Source organism: Musa acuminata, chromosome BXJ1-5 (assembly GCF_036884655.1).
Source record: "Musa acuminata AAA Group cultivar baxijiao chromosome BXJ1-5, Cavendish_Baxijiao_AAA, whole genome shotgun sequence".
NCBI lineage: Eukaryota > Viridiplantae > Streptophyta > Magnoliopsida > Zingiberales > Musaceae > Musa > Musa acuminata.
In genome coordinates this window covers 9102441-9124546 of record NC_088331.1, presented here as the reverse complement: position 1 = coordinate 9124546, position 22106 = coordinate 9102441, and the positions used below count along the sequence as shown (strand labels likewise).

General features: G+C 40.2%; 2 protein-coding genes across 9 annotated transcripts; one reads left to right on the top strand and one right to left on the bottom strand.

The window, feature by feature from the left end:
• The first annotated feature begins 601 nt into the window (after positions 1-601).
• LOC135673661 (21 kDa protein-like) lies at positions 602-1470 on the top strand. The gene has a single exon (XM_065182800.1). It carries the CDS (start codon positions 612-614, stop codon positions 1242-1244), a length of 633 nt encoding a protein of 210 aa, XP_065038872.1. The 5' UTR covers positions 602-611; the 3' UTR covers positions 1245-1470.
• A 5728-nt stretch (positions 1471-7198) lies between these two features.
• LOC135673659 (1-acyl-sn-glycerol-3-phosphate acyltransferase BAT2, chloroplastic-like) lies at positions 7199-13977 on the bottom strand. 8 transcript variants are annotated; one of them, XM_065182793.1, is made up of 9 exons: positions 13541-13977; positions 12926-13464; positions 12655-12834; positions 11686-12092; positions 11174-11275; positions 10789-11089; positions 8467-10604; positions 7763-8263; positions 7199-7656 (listed from the first exon to the last, which is right to left on the bottom strand). In XM_065182793.1, the coding sequence occupies exons 2-6, from the start codon at positions 13179-13181 to the stop codon at positions 10862-10864; spliced, it is 1173 nt and encodes a 390-aa protein (XP_065038865.1). In that variant the 5' UTR covers positions 13182-13464; positions 13541-13977; the 3' UTR covers positions 7199-7656; positions 7763-8263; positions 8467-10604; positions 10789-10861. The 8 variants fall into 8 exon arrangements, with proteins under 8 accessions (XP_065038865.1, XP_065038863.1, XP_065038866.1 ...); XM_065182791.1 differs by having other exon boundaries at positions 7199-8263; positions 8467-8638; positions 9836-10604; XM_065182794.1 differs by having other exon boundaries at positions 7199-8263; positions 8467-10205; positions 10312-10604.
• Positions 13978-22106: the final 8129 nt, after the last annotated feature.

Here is a 22106-nt window from a genome sequence, read left to right as displayed (position 1 = left end):
ATTCCATCAATCAACCGTGCTTCTTGGTTAGGTTGTCGGGAGTCGGTCCGAACGCCATTCTCATCGCGTATAGTAGCCATGCACACACGAACACAGTGTATGTATTTGATCGTCCGCATACAGAAGTACATCATACACTGTCATCTCATTCGATTTCTCGTAACCGCACATCCTATGCAAACAGGTTCCACTCTTGCCAGAGTGACAGTAGCAGTTCTCTCCTTCACCGATGGTTTGGTGTGGCTACAGTGAGGAGATCGTTCTGTGCAAAGTCTTCTATAGTGAAGTTGCTTGTCATGGCATTTACTCGCTCACGTGATGCTTGCATGGGATTATGACCTATCAGTGAAGCCATATGTGTTGAATAGTGGACATCACAATGGAGCATGTTTGACCACGAGTATCTTAGAATATATATACCACCAAATGCGCTGCATCTTCGCACGCAGCACTACGCTTGGACTCCATGATATCTTACGTAGTTTATTGCACCATGGAGCACCACCAAACAAAGGGCAACTAGCGCAAGGAAGAATGGACCATGTCACGTGAAGCACTGTAGTCGGTCGGCCTTGGCCTTTATAAAAGCCTTGCGACCTCTTGATGTGAAGATGCGGGAAAAAGAAGAAGAAGAGAGAAGAGGAAATTGTCAAGCGACAATGAAGCCTTCCATTCTCGCTTTTGTTCTTCTGATCATCGCCATCTGCAGTGGAGTCGTTGCCGCCGCCGCCAGATCTCCCGCCGAGTTCGTGCGGGAGTCCTGTATGGTCACGCAGTACCCCGCGCTGTGCGAGCAGTGCCTGGTGGCGTACGCGCAAGCGGTCCACCTGAGCAAGCACGAGCTGGCCCGGGCGGCCCTGTCGGTCAGCGCCGACCGGGCCGGGTCCGCCTCCGCCTTCGTGAGACGGATGTCGGCCGGGGGCGGGAAGAGCCTCCGGTCGCGGGAGGCCGGCGCGGTGCGGGACTGCATCGGGACCATGCAGGACAGCGAGGACCGGCTGAGGCGGTCGGTCAGGGAGATGAGGCGGATGGGGCGGCCGCGGAGCCCCCGGTTCGCCTGGCACCTCAGCAACGTCCGGACCTGGGTCAGCGCCTCGCTCACCGACGAGACGACGTGCCTCGACGGCCTCTCCCAGTACGCCAGCCCGGCCGTGCGGGCAGCCATCAGGAAGAAGGTGCTCGAGGTATCCCAGGTCACGAGCAACGCCTTGGCCCTCGTGAACCAACTCAGCCCTAGGAACTGAACCCGGTTCATCTTCTCCTCCTCTTGAAGTCACATAGGAGTCCGTCGTCGTCGTCTTCCCCCAGTCGCATGTTGTCCATAGAATCTATGTATACCCATAACGCAGTGTACGTTGATGACTACAATATATGTGTGTGAAGCAAAGAGTACTGTCCTGTAAAGCATGTAGTTAAGTGTTTCATGGATGTATACTGCTAATGGAAGCTTTGGTGCGGTGATGGCAGTCATGTCTTCGTTTACTGGTCTTCTGACCAGCTTCATCGTCTGTAAAGGAAGACAACCTTCAAAGCAAAGCAAATATATTAGAGTTGGACTGTGATGAGGAGGGAAGCCAACAAAGTCTGACTCTTCCTTCCTCTCCGCTCTTCAACCTTCTTTGGCTACCCTTCACGTCTCTGATGACTTGCTTTGGAATCGTCCATGCCTAACTTTTGCTTCGGATTCCCTCTCCGCGCAAAGTCCACTGATGGGAGAGGGATCCACCCGGAGACAGCCACCGGCAATTACGGCATCGTGTCGCTACATCAAATGCTTGTCATCCACGCATCCGAAGGAGGATGTACTTCAATTTCCAATCAGGTTATTTCCCACCACGAACCTACTGCCCACCAGCGTTGGCCTTTTCCCCACTCTATAGCTCAGATGAGTCGTGTTGCTGCCATGAAAAAGGGTCGGAAGTTGACGCATTGTCTTCGAGTGCCGATATGAAGAAAGGTGTGATCGACATTTACGGTCTAAGCTAGAGGTACCGAGTGAGGAGACAAGGAGGAAACAGAGGTGTTGGGTGCAGGAACGGGGATGGGGAGAGAAAGCATGTGAATGGCAATAGGATCGTCTTTGGAGTAGCATGGGGTGAGAGGAGAGGAGATGGGCCACACACAGAGACTGCCGCAGATGGAGGTGCAACATCAGCGTGGTCCATTGGATTCTCGAGAGGCATAGAGAGGAACATTCACTTTTCCTTTTGATCTTTCGAACTATGTAAGTAACTACATGAAGAAGATTGTATCTCAACATTGTTATTCTTCATTTCAATCACACAGACAGTCTCGTCAGGATTTTTATTTTTATTTTTATTTCACTTTGAGAAATGTTAGAAGAATTTAATTCTTTGATTAATACATCTTTTCCTCAAAATTAGGATGTCAATCTTTAGCATCAAAAACATATTTCTTTCCTATTATAACCAGAGATAGTCTTGTCTGGAACTTAAGATGTCAATATCTTTTGAGGCCATATAATCATTTATCTAAAAAGGATGAATAGAATGCAGGAAGCTCCCATCAATACATAATTTGAGACGGGTCAATATATACAAATTTATCCTTATAAAGAGAAAGACTTCTCATGACTCTAACACTAGTCACTAAGGTTCCAAGGAACGATCTTATTGTTCTACCAATACAATCGAAATTATGACAAGTCCAATAGGCAACATGAAACCTGAGGGATTTGTTGTTAGAAAGAAGCTTAGTAGAACGAGCTGGGAGAGCATTCACCCTATTGATTGCTTTGAGGCTTTTGGGATGTATGAGAAGAATGCAAGTGGGCAAGCGGCAATCCTCTTAATTACCTCCCATATGCACAGGACCACAGCACAGCATGGGTCTCTTAAATATCAGAAGAGAAGATTGTGGTCATCATGATGCACACATTCTTGCCACTACATCAAGGGAGAGAGCCACTAAATTATAGTTTAAAGAGTTCGCTACCTTTTGCTTCTTTATCGCGATTGAGCTTAGTAGAAATGAGCAGCTACACCTCAAAGCACATTGGTAGTGTTCAGCCAGCCTTCTCTCTGAGTCATTATTGGATAACAGCTGAAAGCAGCAGAAGTGATGAACTTATAAGCTAGTGCTTGATTTCTATGAAGTGAGCCTACAGATGAGATGAACTTAGTAGCTGTGGAGATGATTCAGCTGCTTTCTGCACGTTTGAGTCTCATTGGCACATGGTTGACAAATGACAACTAGGGTTGATGAGTGTTTGCTGAACTATATAGGGTTTCTAGCCTAGGAGATGTGCAGGTGAGGCGAAGGTCAGCAATGTCTAGGCTAGAAAAGGTGGGGAATAAAGATTAGCTTATGATGAACATATTTCCTTTGAGTAAGAGAAACAAGATGTCATAAGAGGAAACGCTATGGCTATGTCTATCTTCACATTCGATTTCGTTTGACGTACACGAGATTTGGACAGTATTTTACCGATGACTTATCTGATCTCATTTCTCCCTACTCGAAAGTATTGATGGCCATCATCAATTGAACTATAGAGGAACCAACATCTCACGTGAATACTCTCTCTTAACATGTGGATCCAATATGATAAATTTATAACTCAATTATATAAATTATAGTTGATAGAGAGTACATAGTCAATCAATCCTCGTACGATATATAACATCGTGATGTTCATGGTGGAAAAAGAAGACAAATGATATCCTCCACTCGTCTACCCATTGGACAAGGGTCAAGATAAGCGATTATGAGCTGCCCCTCTTTTGTTGCCCATGTGGACAAGAGGTCAAGGGGAGGTTGTTGGAGGTGGTTAGTGGCTATCTCCCCGTAGAATATTTTATAAAATATTTTGCATCCCTTATGACCACATATAAAAGTCTATCTTTAAGAGGTAAGGGACTTTTTTGAGAAGAGGGGCATATACACATATACATCTCATGTTACTAATTTGGGTATCGGAAAGATCGGGTTGACAAACCTATTCCGACCTTAGTTTTTGTGTAGGTGGCATCTCAGGGACTTGATATTTCTATCTCGGAAGTACCTTGAACAACTCTACGTATATAGGTCCAAACCACATTGGATTGATTAAGATGTCAATAATATTTTTTTTTAAATATTTTTAGCATTAGAAGAAGGGTTCGATGTTGCAAGAACTCTCACCTGTTGACCATGTTTGGGCAAGGAGGCTTTGCCTTAACTCACAACACTTTTATTCAATGGGACCGACAGATTTGATAGAGTATTCCCTGTGGATTTAACTATGACAAATAAACTAATGTTTAGAGGAGATATGATAAGAGTTTCGACAATCCAAATGGGAGATGCTAGTCGACCCACCTTGGGTTGATCGCCATCCACCTAGAAAATCTAAGAAGAACTAATACTCCCAAACTTTTGTTTCTCATTGTTAGAGGCATTCAACTGTAGTAGTGCCAACACAATAAAGCACATATTTTCATACCTAAATGTCATTGTATGGTACTTCAAATGCTTTGATATGCCTCACCTTCTCGATCACATTAAAAACCTAGTACGAGAATGGTTTGCCTACGTGAAGCTGCTTTCCATCATTTCTTTTGCATAGCTTGCAAAGGAGTTCAAACTTCACTTTCTAGGGAACGTGCACCCGAGAAAACCAAAGAAAGGTGAATAATATCTTTAAGTACAAGATCGAGAGAAACGTTGAAGTGTATGTAAATGGCATGATAGTGAAGAGCAAAACAACTGACTTGCATTTGACAGACTTGGCCAAAACATTTGAAATCTTAAAGAAGTTAAACATGCACCTCAATCCAACCAAATACACCTTCAGAGTCAACTTGGAAAAGTTCCTCTGATTCATCTTGTGCTAGAAGAAAATAGATGCAAATCTTAAGAAGGTGCGAGCCATATTAGATATGCCCCCACCTCGGTCAGCAAGAGAGGTACAATTGTTAACAAGGTGAATAGTAGCACTAAATCGATTCTTATCATAGGGTGATAGGTGCACATTTTTTTTAGAATATTAAAGAACCCAAATAGCTTCATATTGACAAAAGGAGTGTCAGGAGACTTTTAAAAGGTTAAAGGATCACCTCATCCAACTACTGCAACTCACTTTCTCAATATCAGGTGAAACTCTAAGCCTCTACCTTGTTGCCATTAACCTAATTGTCAGTTCGATTTTGTATGAGATGACTCAAGAGTTCAAAAGCTTATCTACTATATCAATCATATTCTAAGCGAGCCTGAAGAATGATACCCCCCATATCGAGAGGCTCGCATTTGTACTAGTGTTGACGATAGTTAAGCTTCATTCCTACTTTTAAGCACATGTTGTACAGATAATCACCGACCAACCACTCGGATAAGTCCTCTCTTGGTTTGATGTTTCAAGTAGGCTGCTAAGGTGGTTAATAGAGCTAGGATAGTTCGATATCTGATATGTTTTGAGAACTACAATAAAGGCCCAAGCACTAGTAGACTTTATCGTAGAATTAATTCTCCCTTCACTTGAGATCGACAACCACACCCCACCAGCATGAACGCTATTCGTGGATGGCTCTACTACCTCTGATGGGGTTGATGTCGAACTCGTCCTTAAAGGCCCAAATAAACAAGTGTATGAACAAGTTCACTGATTTGGGCTCAAAATCTTCAATAATAAAGCCGAGTATGAGGTAATTCTCTAGGGCTTTGGCTTACTTGGGAGTTTCAAGTCCAAGACTTTATGGCGTTTAGCAACTCACAACTAGTTGTAAACTAAGTGAGAGGAAACTACGAAGCCCAAGATGCAACCAATGGAAAGCACCTCGCCAAGGTGTAGAGATCAACCCGTTATAGAGGGAGGCATAAGATAAAATGTGCATGAGATATACAAGTTAGGAAAACCCAACCTACATTAGAAGAAACTTATCATTAAAAGTGGCACATGACAAAATATGCCCAAGACACATTAGTAAAAAAAAACCTAACCCACATCAAAAGAAACCCACCATGGCTAGAGCCATAAGACAAAACATACTTGAGGCTCGTGAGTTAGGAAAACCCGATATACATTAAAAGAAACATATCACGATGAGAGGCATAAGAAAACTAGACCAATGTCAGAAGAAACCTATTACAGTAGGAGGCATAAGATAAAATATGTCAAAGGTGCATGAGTTCAAAAAACCTAACCCACGTTAGAAGAAATCCACCATGGTAGGAGACATAAGACAAAATGATTCAAGATGTGTAAGTTAGGAAAATCCAACCCATGTTAGAAAAAACCAACAATGATGGGAGGCACAAGATAAAATGTATTCAAGGTGCGCAAGTCAAGAAAAAACTTGAGTCGAGTCAGAAGAAACATACCACAATGAGAGACACAAAACAAAATGTGCATAAGGAACACAAGTCGAGAAAACCCGACCCATGTTGAAATAAACCTACCACAACGAGAGACACAAGACACTCGAGGCACGTAAGTCAGAAAAATCTAACCCGCGTCAAAAGAAACCTACCATAATATGAGGCATAAGACAAAAAGTGTCCAAGACATGTGAATAAAAAAGCCTTGACCTATGTTAGATGAAACCCACCACAATAAGAGTTACAAGAAAAAATATGCCTGAGGTGTGCCAGTCGAGAAAACTTGACCTACATCAGAATAAAACTGCTATGGTAGGAGGCACAAAACAAAATATGCAAAAGGTACGTGAATCGAAAAACCCAACCCACATTAGAGGAAACTTACCATGGTGGAAGGCACAAGACAAAACATACCCAAGGCATGCGAGTTGTGAAAAGTCAACCTGCATCAAAAGAAACCCATCATGGCAAGAGGCACAAGACAAAACTTACCTGAGACACGTGAGTCAAGAAAACCAATCACGATGAGAGGCACAAGACAAAATATGCCTGAGGTGCACGAGGTGAGAAAATCTGATCTTTATAAGAAGAAATTCGTCGTGACAAGAGGCATAAAACAAAATGTACTTAAGGTGTGTAAGTTAGGAAAACTTATCTTGTTTAAAAAAACTTACCATGATGAAAGACATAAGAAAAACATGCCCGAAATGTGGAGGTCAGGAAGCCTGACCCCCACCTCTACCTGAGGCATACAGGTCGAGAAGCTGACTCTTGCATCTACTAAGTCGATAATGAATTCAAGAGGTATGAGTTGTGCGGGATAAATAAACTAGATATTGCATATTGGACCCCACTTACAAGAGTCATGAAGTACGTCTTTGGGAAAGAGACAAATGATAGATAATACATAATCAATCAATCAATCAATTAATCAATGATAGATAATACACAATCTATCATATGCTAGCTAAGGCGGACACAACAAGGTTGGCGATGACGACCATGCTTATTTGGGCATGGAACATCAACTATTTTCGGAGGGAAATGTGACAGTGAGGGACGAGGGAGGACAAGATGAGGATGGAGTACGGCTGGCCCCGGTAGTGGATCTCCTTATTTGCCATCTACCTCCCCCAGCAGGTGAGAGAATTCGAAGCCCTCCTCCCCTATCTTTTTGTGCCCATCATCTGTTCGAGAAAATGCGGCTGTGAATCTTTCTAATACAGGTCCTAATAAGATTTTGATACGGCACGTGTTCTTGATTGGCATATGCCTGCCAATGTATGCGATTCACTCGAGTGACAAACCTTGAAATCTCTGGGACTCCTTCGCCACAATCTCCTGCATAAGCGGAAAAGTCATCGCATACTCCGCGGATACAGAACTCTAGGAGTTCGTCAGCAGGAACGAAACATTAAGCAGACATGGTGCACCCTTGGTGCCAAACCTTGAGGAGGGACTATGGAGGGACTCTTGCCACCCCAACCACTTGGGGGAACAGCTCTGGTGGTGGTCTCTGTTTCTGTTCGCATGGAATGTGCAAGGGTGGATTCTCATCGGCCCATAGCTTGTGCTTGGCGTATGTCACGGGGCTGGTAGAGCGGCTAATGCTGAAGAAGGATTACAGGGCTGAGGCCTTCAGAGAGTACCAGAGGACGACGTCCGTGTGGATTCCTTGGTTCAAGATAACCATTGAAGTTCCAAAGGCAAAGACTAGCTGATGTTATCGTTCCTTGGGTCTTTGGCGATGTGTTCTGGATTGACATGCCTGTTTTCCTCTGTATCTTTGTCATTTAAATCCCTTTCCTTCTTTCAAGAAATGTATGTTGCTGTAATCTACTACAGCTTCTTTCTTGTTAATGTCTACATGATCATGGCAGGACTTTGAGATTTCACATGCAAAGCAGCAAACCTTCGAGAGCCTGTATAGCTTCCTATGATGAGAGAGCTGTGGACAACAAAATAATTTACGTTGAGTCAGGATCCGCAGACGAATAAATTTCTGTATATAACCTTTAGGATTCGGAACCACTCGTATTCATAAACCTTTCACGCCATCGATGTTTACAGATATGAAGACTTTGCAACAGTGTTTATAGAAGGGTCTCAGAATTTTATCAGAGCAAAAAAGAACTCAGAAACAAAGAGTACCTTTTGCTTCTTATTCTGATACCATCTTCACTCATCAAAATTCTGTATTAAACTAGAAGTCCTCCCTCCCGGCCTCTATAAAAGGTAGTGCTTCTATTAGCCATATCATGTTTTCAAATCATGCTTGTGTAGTTTGCTTATGCTCCTTGTATCAAGTCAGAGGATCCTTGTCCTGACATTCAGAAAGCCATGAGCAGAACTACAAAAATGCAGTATATATCAAGCATGGACAATGAGTTCAAAGAATTTCAAAGTATGATCATATTAGTCTTAAACCAATGCAGCATTTTTAGGGAATCTTTTCACATCCCCTATTAACCACAACAAGGAACATCAGAAGACACCTGAGATGCCTCAGGTGGTCTCTGTTGGCATTAGCCTCTATTGTAACCCAAATAAATACTTCACTATGTAACATGACTTATGCTCTTCAATTCTTTGCTGCAGCATTTTGTATTCTACAATATTCTAAGTGCCACTAGTTTGTGTACACATGCATGATATGAAGATGGCTAGGTTCCTAAATCTAAATGGTTCACCATTGATGTGTGAAATTTTTCGACACTTATGATATTTGACATCCACTTCTAGGGTCTAGGTAAAAGTGATACACGTTTCAGATTTTTTTTTTTTTCACTTTAACATACATTATCAGGTCAAACTTAAAACAGTCTTGCGCTAATATGATGATATATACAGAATTTTTATGATAAACTCCTCTGGTAAGTAGAAAAGCTGTAAAAGACAGTGCAAGACAAGAATGAAAGGAATTTAGATCATGTAAGAAATTTAAATTATCCTACTGAACTTAAATTTACATCATGTAACGAACATGGTAGTATAATTTCTCACAAGATACTACTGAACTTAAATTTATCTTTTGCAGCTGGATATTAAATATTAAACAATAACGGGGTTTACCCTAGGACATGAATTCGATGTTACTGAGATGAAATTCCTTGTCTTTGAAGTTTTGACCCATATGTGTCAAGAAATGTTGTGTAAGATTCAAATTATAATTGTAAGATATAAAGCTTATCGATAAAGCTTGAAAATAATGCTCAGAGTGCAGCAACATATCTAACAGTATCATAAATATAAAACTAATTGCTCCGTAAAGGTTAACTAGACATGGTGACAGTGAACAATATTCTTGCAACTAAGAAGTATAACCAATGAAATATGACACCAAATGACATTGCCCAACATCAAAAGATACTTGTTCAGCAATGTTAGAACCACAAAGGTATGGTAACACCAGTTATAGAATTATCTTGCAACTGAGTGTACATAGTCAGAAAGAGACACAATAAAGACAACCACGATTCACATAATCTAAACATGCTTATTTAGTATAGTTAGATAACACCTGAAGAACAGTAACTGGCAGCCCATTTCTAGTGCTATGTGGATGCCTCCATGGGTCACCCTGCCCATACGGGTTAATCTTTCTATCAAACCAGCCACCTGATCAGTCTCTCCATTTCAATCTTCAACTCATCATCATGTCCCACTGACAAGTTAAATCCCAACGCAGGGCCTCAATTGCACCCTGCAAGTGCACCTGATTCCAAGCTAGATACTTATCAATAATTTCAATTGTCGGCAGTTGTCTTCAAGTCTCCAACAACCAAGTCGTGCTCTGAGGATCGCTTCCTCCATATATTAGAACCAATAGCTACAACCTCATTTATATCTGATGTTGACAAGGTTCAATTGCAAAGAACTTGGGCATGATTCTGATCAAGAATGCAGATTCAGGTTGGATATTGTGTCAACATTCAGCAATATTATGTATCAATCTGGTCAACATTCAGCTATATTATGTATCAATCTATTTCTAACCTGTTTGCCTCAAAAAATTGCTTAAAAGCTACAAATCCATTCTTATCCTCGAATCCGCTTCTCAGTGCACCAATGATACTGTTCTAATGGCAAAGAATAATGTTTTGACCTGGTTTCTTATTTGGATCATTCAACCGTTGCTCACAAACTCATGGATGGTACCCAACCTTGTCCACATATAATGGTGCAAGAGGCAAGACACAATAAATCAGATGTCTGATGCATCAAGAAAATTTCAAAACAAACTTTCAACTCGATCAATTAAGCAACCAATTGAAGGCTGACAGCTTTACCTGGAATCATGGAAGATGAGATTCCGTTTAAAACAAAGGGAGTAAAGGAGACAAACTTACAAACGGATTATATGTTTGTGTTCAGTTGTAAACTTCAATGTCTGCCTTTACTTGTCTAAGCAATATAAACATGTAATCCTTTAAGAATTTTCCTATATAACCAAGAGAAGATTTGAAAATATACCTGAATAAAAGTTCAACCAATTGCAACCATCGACATGAGATGTCTGAAATTGAGCAATATCCAGCTACTCATTTTAATGTACTCCGTAGCCATGAAGCAAAAGTGTTCGAGCTATTGCATCTCTAGCTTCATTGCATAGTTTGTCTGCATCTTTTCCATCCAAAGTTTTGTGTATTACAACTTTCACTGAACCTGAGTTTAATATGCCCTCCTTTCCAGGAGGCATAATCTTGCCAGTTCCAATAAGGGTTATGGGCACAACAGGTACACCAGCCTTTGCAGCAACACTAAATGCCCCTTTCTACAAAATCATTAATTAAGATAACTCATTGTAGAAACTCCTACTTGATCACATTCAACTACAGATGGAGCATAAAAATATCACCTTGAAAGCACCCAGCATTCCATCTTTACTTCTTGTTCCCTCTGGAAAGAAAAAAACAGATGCCCCTTTCTTCACAAATTCCATACATCGCTTGAAACAATCCTGCAGCCAGTGACAACATTAAATAAAATGCACAGAAAAATACAATGCTAAGGGGGAGAACCAACAAACTGGAATTCTGTGTACAAAACACCCTTCCACTGTTTCTTTTAAATCTCACAAGTGCTAATAGAAACCAGAACAATTATAATATCTCCTGTCCCCATGGAAACACAAACAAGAAGAGTATCATAAAGGTGAAAAGATATCTAGGAATCAAAACCAGTTAGAAAAATATAACAGCAACCTATCATTAATTTTCACAGTATTCATAATAACCAATTAAAACTCAATTTAAAATCTTAGATGAATTATATACTGGAAAACACTAATTTGATGCATCTAACAGAAACTAAACCTTTTAATAAAGAACAACTCTGGAAACATTAAAAAATTCAGGAAAAAACCATTACCAACCGACTCCTGCTATCCATTCTGCGAAGAGGTATTACACCCATGAGGAACATTGCCCACCCAATGATCGGAAACAGAAAAATGCTTCTCTTGCTTATGAACTTGAAGCTCCTCCCTAGCGTCAGAAGGGTGTATATGTCCAGGAAGCTCTGGTGGTTGGAGACATAAACAACTGGGGTGCCCTGAGGCGGCAAATTTTCCATTCCCTCGAACTCAAATTTATAGAAAGGGACGATAGTCATTGTTGCCCAAATCTTTGCAATCAAGTGATGAGCCCGGCGTCGATACCTATCAAACAGGACCACAAACGGGTGCACCACCACCATTACAGCAAACAGAAAGATCGCAGCCACAGCCGTGACAGAGTAAAAGCAAATCCCCCTGATTCTTGGCACCATTTGAAATTCTGATCAACAGCAGACCTAACCATGCGTGAGAAACTAAACTATTGCAAATTTAACAATGAATTTTCTCGTATAATACATAATTGAGATGAATGAATCCGCTTGCAGTGGTCTTCATTGCATCGTGTCAAAACTATTTGTTCTTCTCTTAGAAAAGTTCAACAAATTACTTTTTTTTCCTTCAGTATCTTTATTTAAAACATATAATCGGGAAATAAGATGATTAAGAAATAAAGTTTATTAGAATCAGTAACTGGTCAAAAAGCTATTGGTATCAAACATATAAATTGATTATCTCAAAATGCACTGAGTGAAATTTTCGTTTCTTTTTTATGTTTCAATGACAACATGTAGTCAAGATGATTCAAGAAAAGCAAATGAAATAAAAGGCAACAACTGGTCAGCATTCCATGGCATCAAACCCATAATCAATTCGCATCACAAACGATATCTCAATGACCATAAAGAATCAAACCTATCTTTTCCACTAGGTCTCTAGAACAATCAAGTCACATAAAACGCACAAGCATAAACAGAAACCTTAAGTTACGATCTTTCTCCTACCAGAACCGGTTACGGAGGTTGCAGCGGCATCAGCGGGACCAGAAGCAGCGATCGCCGATCTCGCGACGGTGTCCCTTTGCACCGTCGGCCGCGTCCTGATCAGAATCCCAGGCCTGGGGCAGCGGAACCTCAGGATCCGATCGACCTGGCTGTTGCTCCGACAACCAGCGACTATCAAAACTGAACAATCAGCGCAACAAGAGGCAAAGCAAAGCCAGGATTATCCACCAAGAACCGACACCGCCAAAGAATCGACGAATCAATTACATACCGGGAGAAGAGACCGCGTTCCTCGAAGCAGGCCCACAATTCAGAGGGGCGAACGAGGGGAGGGTTTTGAGCCCCAAGAGCGATCTTGTCATCGTACCCATTGCGGAATCTCCCGCCTGGAGTCGGAGGCGAATGGGGGGATGTGTCGAGGAAGAGAAGGGGAAGGGCGAGGAAAGCGGACGGCTTCTTATACTAACACAGCACTTTGGACCTGACGAGGGAAACGTGAATGTACTGGAAATCGAGTCCTTATCCATTCCTGCAGGCCGTCACGTAGCAATCAGGAAATTATAATTTATCCATACACCTCGCCGAAGTCATATGAACGGATATATTTGGTGACATCCACTTAATCTGAACTTTAATTGATTGATGGGTCGAATCGATCACTAAGGCGTGGAAGTGCTATGGATAGAACAATAATAAGATAGCTTCGTTCTTAGGTCAATCACGTCATTGTAGCTGTCTTTGTTTCTTGGGTTGAAGAAAGCTGGTGGAAGCAACAGGAGGCTTTGAATCTGATTCCAAAGCAGCTAAAAGCTGTGGAGTGACACGAACTTGAAATCATACTCGGCATGAGATATGACTATCCAAAACATCATTTTTACTCTTTTACCTGGGAATGGAAATAGTCGCCATTTTACACGCAGGGCAACTCCCTGACGCGGTGCTGTCTTTGTCGCACCGCCGTTGGGAGACGAATCATTTCTTCTGCAAGAACCGTTCGTTCCACCAAAAGCTATCACTGTCCTCGCACAAGGGACTAGGGTTTTTCCCTGCCAAGGACCTCAAAAACCCTAATTGGAGAAAGAACATGAAGAATTTGCTCCCATCGAATGAGATTGGACATATGATCCCTCTGGTATAAGTTTCCAAACCAATAGAACATTAGAACATCAGAAAAAGAAGTCCGAGAGCGAGGAGGAAGTAGACAACCGAAGATCTGTTCATGATTTCGAGACACTCAATTGCAATGAAGGAAAAGGATGGGGCAAAATTCCACCAGTGAGAAGGACGGAGGCTTATGTACAGGGAAGAACCCCTCGGATCACCGGGCGGCGACGGGGGCGGCGCGGGAGCGGACCCGCAGGGCGTGGGGAGGCGGCGGGAGTGGGGGCGGCGGAGAGGCGAAGGGGAGGTTGCGCAAGATGAGGAGGCGGACGCGCCAGGGGAAGGGGGCGTCGTGGACCAGCTGCTCCAGCGCGTGGGACACCAACGCGGTGTACTTCTCCAGCAGCTCCGCTACAACTGCGACCAGTATCATCTCTTCTCTTTTTCTTGGATCGGAGTGCGGGATCGACGGCCGAAGGTCTCTAATACTTCTACTTCGAACACTCTGGAAATTGTTCTGACCACCGTGGTTGGATCGATTGATGAATGCCGTCATCCATATATATATGGATTGATCGAATGGATAGGATAAAAGAATCGACGCGGACGGATGAAGGGTAAGGGTCTACCTTCTGCACCGCGCCGACATGCTTCCAGCGTGCTACTGCCCCCAGGAATTGGAGACGGAGAAAGGAGGACAACTAAGAACCGCTACCGAACGAGCACCCCGTTACCAAATCTGCACCCATGCCAGTTGCGGGGTCCATTCGCCTCCTCCCTCAATAGCAAGGGAGGTACGAATCGGGGTAGCCATTGCCTTGTAGGAAAAGAATATAGGATAGGTAACCAGGTACTGTGGAGGATGCACGTGGCGTTTCAAGGTGGCGGTTTCGCGGTCTCTTATATTTACCCTTCATCGTCCGAAATGGACGGTCGTGATGCGGAGGCGGGGAATGAATCAAGGTTGAGATGGGATCGGGAGAGCGTGCGTCGGGCTCGGCAACGCTTACCCATATCGACCTCTCTAGAGGGATTCCAAATCTGTGGACCCCGAGAAAATTAAAAGCGAAATAAAAGAGGGGTACGGTTCTGTGTGCTTAGAAGCTGATTTTTCCACCCGGACTCCGCCGATTGGATCACTTAAAGCAGTTGTTCTTCGTCGAATCTTACAATTGTTCTTGATCACTTAAAACCCAAAGGAAGAGATGGGTTTGAGTTTTGGACAATACGAGTCCTTGCAATCCCTACAATGATAAAGATCACGACGGCAACCACTCAGGATGCCTATTAATGATCAAAAGACTCGAATCTTGAAGACCTTTGTAAAATATTTCTCAGGATTGACTTAAATCATGATACATGATCTCAAAACTTATTTGGGACAGGCGAAATCGACCCGGCCCGGGAGATCAAAGCTACGTGATACGTGCACAACTCATCGGCCCAATGGGTCGACTCCTTGTTAATGGTGAATGAACAGAAAGTGGGTGCACAATTTGCCCAGTGAAGTGTGCGATTTCTGGTCCAGCCGACTCGTTAGAGGTGGCAAGAAGTAGGGATGCAGAAAGTGACAAGGATTACTGTGGACTCGTGCCTTCACTGGATGATAAGAGCCCAACAGCCACAGCTTGCAGAAGCTGCAGCCTTTTGCCTGCTTCCGAAGATGTCATCCAGCGAGAGGTCTGCCCTCTTCATATATATATCCGCAGTAAAACTCCTATCTCTCTTCGTTTACCGTTCTATCTCTCTCTCTCTTACATGAGAGAAGAAAGCGACCACACAGTGAGAACTCAACGGTATTTCTCAGGTTCGCAGGGAAGCGGGGTCGGATACTGCATGCACGTCACGCCCGGGCTTCCTCCGGGCATGCAGCAATGATTTTGGGGTTTCTCGCCTGCCAGCTTTGCTTCCCCCACCCTGTTTCAACCAAGACGATAGTCTCTTTCCTTCCTTCCTGTGCAGCGGCTGTTGCTCCTGTAGGAATACATGCATCCACAGGCGAATGCTGCTACGAATACACGAGGCAAGAAGGGGTCATCTGAATAAATAACAACAGAGGGGGGGGGTGGAGGAATGAGTAAGCTAGATAGGAGGAAGGTCCCCCACCACCCCAGCCTTTATCTTTAAGCCCATCCATCCCCACCTGCGTCTCTTTCTCTTTTCCGTTCACATTAACCCATGACAGACGCACCTTGCCGCAGGAGGAGGACGATGATGTAGGAGTCTAGGAGAGCTATCATGGGTTTATCTAGCGACATAGGAGACCAAGGTTGGGGACACTCCAAGTGGCACCCACCTACTTGCATGCATGCATGCTGCATATCTGTAGTCCTCATCTACCAGTAGAGAAAACTCCACAACTTACTGGTCCACACTATATCTCTTCTCCCATCTCATGCATGGGTACAGCAACACCACCGAGCTGCCCCCACCCTGCAAGGAGAGCACTGCTCAACCCTCAGTTGTCACCCTCAGAGATGGGTCCCCTCTCAAGGCCAGCAATTATGGGTGGGGGGAGGAGGGGCATGTAAACGCATCACGGGGACCGGGAGAAAGGGTTGTGATTGTGATCTGGTCCAATCTGACGGTTCTGGTTGTGTCTCAGGCTGGTACATGCAATGGCAGTCCTGCTGCTGCTGCTGCTGCTGCTGTTGAAGGGAGGCAGAGCCACACACAGTGGGCTTAATTAGGAGTCCTGCGAGTTATATGCCTGCGTCGGAATGGAAAGCTCTCGTCCCATTCTCTTGTAGAAAGCGGCCATTTGTTTGCAGTTCCATGATAAAAGTGAATTCCCTCTTCCTTTGGATCACATAAACTGCATTTGCCATCCTGGTGGATCACATAAACGCGTTAACACAATCACACACTAATAAAGTAATAAATTCGATTAAAAATTCCCTGCAGAGACATACATAAGAGCTAATGTGAGAAAGGATATATACATCACACTGTCAAATCTACTGTGCAAAATTACATATATGGCAAAATTCTAGCCAATTACTGTGCATAAAATTAACTTGTAATCCACACTGTGTTACGTTGGCAAAGCCAGTTTGGATTAATGCAACAAAGGCAATTGATTGCATTAATGTGTCGGTATAATCATTCATCCAAAAAAACACATGCATAAGATGGAACAAGAGGCATATATGAAAAAATGAAGATAATGGACCATTCTTTGTCCTTCAAGAACAAGGTCAACTCCTCCAAGTGATGACTGCCATCACAAGTTGTCATTCCCAATAATTCCTGATGAATATTTCCCAAGTGGTAGCTAACATTGACATTAATATAATGCAAGAAACAATCTGAACATGTACAAATTTCTCCATCAAAACAAAGTTTGGTGACAAGTAAATGCCACTCTTACTAAAGGGTTATAATACATCTTTTTCCTAACTTGGGTAAGTGTGGAGAGAACTACACAGTGGTCCATCCTCAAACAACTATATAGGCTCAGTAATTGAATCTAGCTACACTTGACAAGGGACCTACAGGTACAACTAGAGACACAGAGAATCCAAGGATCTCAATCTCATGTGCATCATGTTACTACTAAATATAACCTATTCAATCAACTATACACATCAGAAACACACTGATGACCTTAAATAAGAACACACAAATTGACCTCAATGTAGATTGAGGGAACCACTGAGAAATTCATTTTAAAAGAGGACATGAAACCATTACAAATGCCATTTGCAAATTGACACTCTTAACTCTCAAGTATATATTGAGTGATGATTATCCTATCATAATTGGTATATTTAAAAATATATTTATATTTTTAATATGTAGTTGGAGAAAGAAATTTGACGTAAGTGTAGAAAATTGTATTTCAAATATAAATATTTTATGATAAATTTTCCCTTCTAATATTTTAAATATCTATTTAAATTAAATATATTTTTTATTTGAATTGATAAGTAAATAACATATATAATCTTATAATAAATATAAAAATAACATCTAAAAATAAATAAATAAATAATTTTTTATATTATATATAATATAAATTATATTATTTTTTCACTAAATCATTTTGATAACCTTATAATTTTAGATAAAGTTATAAGATACTTTCAAATTAATATATATATATATATATATATATATATATATATATATATATATATATATATATATATTAGCGTCGCACAAATGCTGAAATACTAATGTTGTCCTGAGATAACATCAACATTTGAGTATTTTCAATGTCCTGAGATGGTATCCAAGTCAAATGCGACATGAAAAAAAATATTACGATTCATATTTCAAATATATTCTATTATGCATCGTAACTCAAGCGATGAGCATATATAGCTGCAATAGCAACTTTGTGTTATCAACTTCTCATGTTTTTGTCCAAAATTATTTCTTATCATTTGTTTGATAGAAAAATAGATAAATTGTAAATATGTTACTATATATCTAGAAAACTAGCGTTGAATGATAAAAAAAATTATAAAATAAATATTAGATGAGTGATGCTTTATGAATATAAGTAATGGATACTTAAAAAATAACATATATAAAAATATTATGTCACTCCGATGAGAAAATTGATGTGAATATCTTAAGTTAGCATAAAGGATAAAAAATATTTTCATTCGTAAATAATTAGATATAGCTCCAATAGATGATAAAAATGGATATAAGGTAATTAAATAAGATAAAATAATTAATTTTGCAGTAGTATGAGAAGAGGTAGAATGAGCCTTAAGAAGATTTTAAATAAGAATATTACTTTCTAGAGAGCTCCATAACAAAAATAAAATCATCTATCCAACCCTAAATAGTTTAGACATTGTTGTTATTGTACTTTTTATTTTTCGAATTTATTATATCTAACAAAAAAACAATTCAATTATGGCTTAACAATCTTTTCAGAAAGAAACAAAATCTGTTCTTTTTATAATCCAAATGAAAAATAAAAATAAAAATCTGAAATGGAAACTACTATATGTGAATCGCTTCATAAAACTCGATGAAAAATCATTGCTAGAGTCAACCCAAATGAGAGGAGGGGTAGGAAAAGTACTGGTCACGGCAGATCATTAATTGGCCATTAATATCATTAGTGAGGGAACCAAATGGACGGGAATCTTGTCTTTTACCACTCATCAATTCCTCACACTCGTGCTCACTACAGTGAATTATATGTGTGTGACTCTCTCACTTCAATGGCTGGCTTTGGTGGTTCTTCTTCCACGCACTTCTGACCAAGTAAACTCACTCTAGCGAAAGACAAGTGGCATCAATGCTTTGGGTCTTCTTCATCCAATAACTTGCAAGTAAACTCACTCCCGAAGACCTGTGGCTTCCGACATGCTTTGGGTTCGTTCTTCTAGCGCATGGTGTTATAAGTGAGCTGAGATAATTGGATCATGTTAGTCTGAACGTGATCAGAAAAGCAATACATTGCAAACTCTCAGTTACAGCACATACACCCATGCAAAAGTTAATGCATTAACATGTCTGTCACCATTGGATGTGTTTCGAGGAATTAAGCAAGACTATTTATTTACCGTATGTAGCACTAATTGGTATGTATGAGGTATAAGCTCATCTTGACTGTGTTGTCTTCCTCTACCCATCACCTTGTCTCTATGGATTTCTTTTCTTAAGCTTTCCAACAGTAAGTGGCAAGGGGAGATATGCATCGATCATATCTACGTCGGCATCTCTTACATCAGTTTCACTATATCAACATCCTTCTTCTCGATTGAGATAAGTCAGATTGTCCTATATTAACGCCTCTATTTTGGGAAGATCGAGTTCGCACTTCATGTCTGATGAAAGACGATATTTAATATGATGAGTGCCATACTTCCATCAGGTAATATTATTTTGATTTCATAGTACAGAAAGTATAAAACTATATAACATGATTTTGTTTAATCTTAAAATCAAAGATAAAGAAATTGATTTTTGTATCACTAACATAAGATAAGATCGTGAGAGAACGAAATCAGGATATATGAAATCTATAGTTATACATTTTGGTGATTACTCAGGCAAAACAATTGTTAAACTGGATAAGAAAATTAGACACAAATAGGACAGCAAAATCAATCTTGAAATTATTATCAGGCCAATCAATCTTGAGCATGAATAGTATCGATCGAATCCAAGGCATGGTTGACCTACGAACAGCCACGACAAACACACTAGAAAATGACCACGTACTTCACGTAGCAAATACCATATCCACGATTTTTGTGATGCGATGATGGCATTTATTTCACGTCATATTTCATCTCACCGAGTCATTGTTCTTAGATCAACATATTTTTCTCGTGTGAGCATTGCTTTGGAATTTCCCATTTGTTTGTTTATATTAAATTCAATTGACCACAACATCCATACGTCTGTCCAACATCAGCCATAGCTTTATGTGCCGGCCTTTTCCTCTACAGTAGGACAAACATGTTACATGGTCCCCTCGAGTCTCACCATAGTGGGTGTACATCGTTGACTCCACGCATTATCATCGAGGCAAAATAAATAATGTTATCCTAGAAAAAATAGTATGAACCTTATCATTATTTTCGATTAATCTAAACTTGATTCGTGAAATTCATTCAGATGCTTATTAAACATGCTGTGTTATTTATCACAACGAAAGAAGAAGAAAAAAAGCTCGAAAAATATGTTACATCAATAAAGCATTTAAAGAAAATATCTCTCACTAAATTTATAACTACTAAAATGACACGATATAAAACAGTCTCTTCCTTAGGTTCTTTATTCTGAAATCACTACTTTATAAGATTTTGACATTCTTCGTAAACGAATGTGTATTGACTTAACTATCGAATAGGTTTCATAGGATACACCTTCGACATAAACTTTTGTAAGATATGTGATATACGATGTGAAGTACAGACAAGTTCTCCTATCAAATTTAACAGTAACATATCTAAACATATGCGAAATCAAGATTGAATAGATTGAATGAACCGAATTAGATGTGGTCGATTGAGTTCATCCCCTTCCAAGAGGTGGTGGGGGGTTTAATCTAACAATTAAATATAGAGTTGAAGTAATCTCTTCTCACTGTTGTGGATGTCATCTAAATGTGAATTGAGATGGAGTAAAAATAGTAAAATTTGAAAGATTCCAATGATATATATTGAATATGACTATTAATTTAATTTTTTTTTTTTTGCATTTTAATGATGTCTAATCTTCGTATATTATTACTCTTAGGAACTTGGCTTGCTAACATCTCGGACTCACCAAACAAGCATCATCTATTGCACTTGCTCGTTGATTTTAATGATTGGTTGCCAAATGAGTGTCGACGAAGGTTCATTGATGCATTGGCATTGACATGTAGTCATAAGATTGAGAAATGAATAAAAATTTCGCTTCTCGAGTGGCTCCATGAGTCATGCTAATTAATTATCGAAGGAGATAGACTTAATTCATGCAAATGTACAATATCTTCAATAATTTTAGAACATATATGCATATTGTTATAAGAGATTTTGATTGTCAAAGTTTTTAAAATCAATTCAAGTTCGTTATTTGAATTTTTCATAAATTTGGTATCAGAAGATTAGAGGGTTTGATACTAAATTCTACAAAGAATATGCCAAGAGCATATCTAACAAAGTCCCTTCCAATACATAAGTTCAAAGTGATTGAAGGTTTTAAGAATCATAACTATATTGTATACTCAAATTATTATAGATAGTCTAAGAAGTACATTTAGAGTTTTTCTATAAGGGATTCTGACTGTCTGACACTTTGAGGTTCAGTATTTGAATTTATCACAAATTTGATGTCAGGAGATAAAAGGATTTGATAATAAATTCTGTAAAAGTTATGTCGAGAGCGTATCTAATAAAGATCCATTCGATATCTAAGTTACAAATGGTTGAAGGATCTAAGAATCATAAATATAAATATGTTGTATACTCAAATTAGTCGAGATAGTTTGAGGAGTATACTTAGGGCTTTTCTATAAGGAGGTTGATTAACCAATAGAGTTATATGGAGAGTCAATCCAAGGGCAATCGTGGAGTCATTTGTTGAATTGTCAAAGTGTTATAATTACCACATATAAATTCATGTTAGTGGAATGAGATATGGTAATTAATATATCGAGATGATCTAGGATGTAAGATGATATAAAAAAGATGTTCATATATGATACATGACGATGAGAAGACCAATAACAAGAACAAATACACACACCGAAAAGAAGTTAAAAGAAGGATCTCTCTAAAGCCATACACCATACTTTTCCTTTCAATTTTAATAATCCTTTTATTATTTATATATATATATATATATATAGTCATCTATCAATAGAATTTGCATCGCTTAACCCCGTCCAC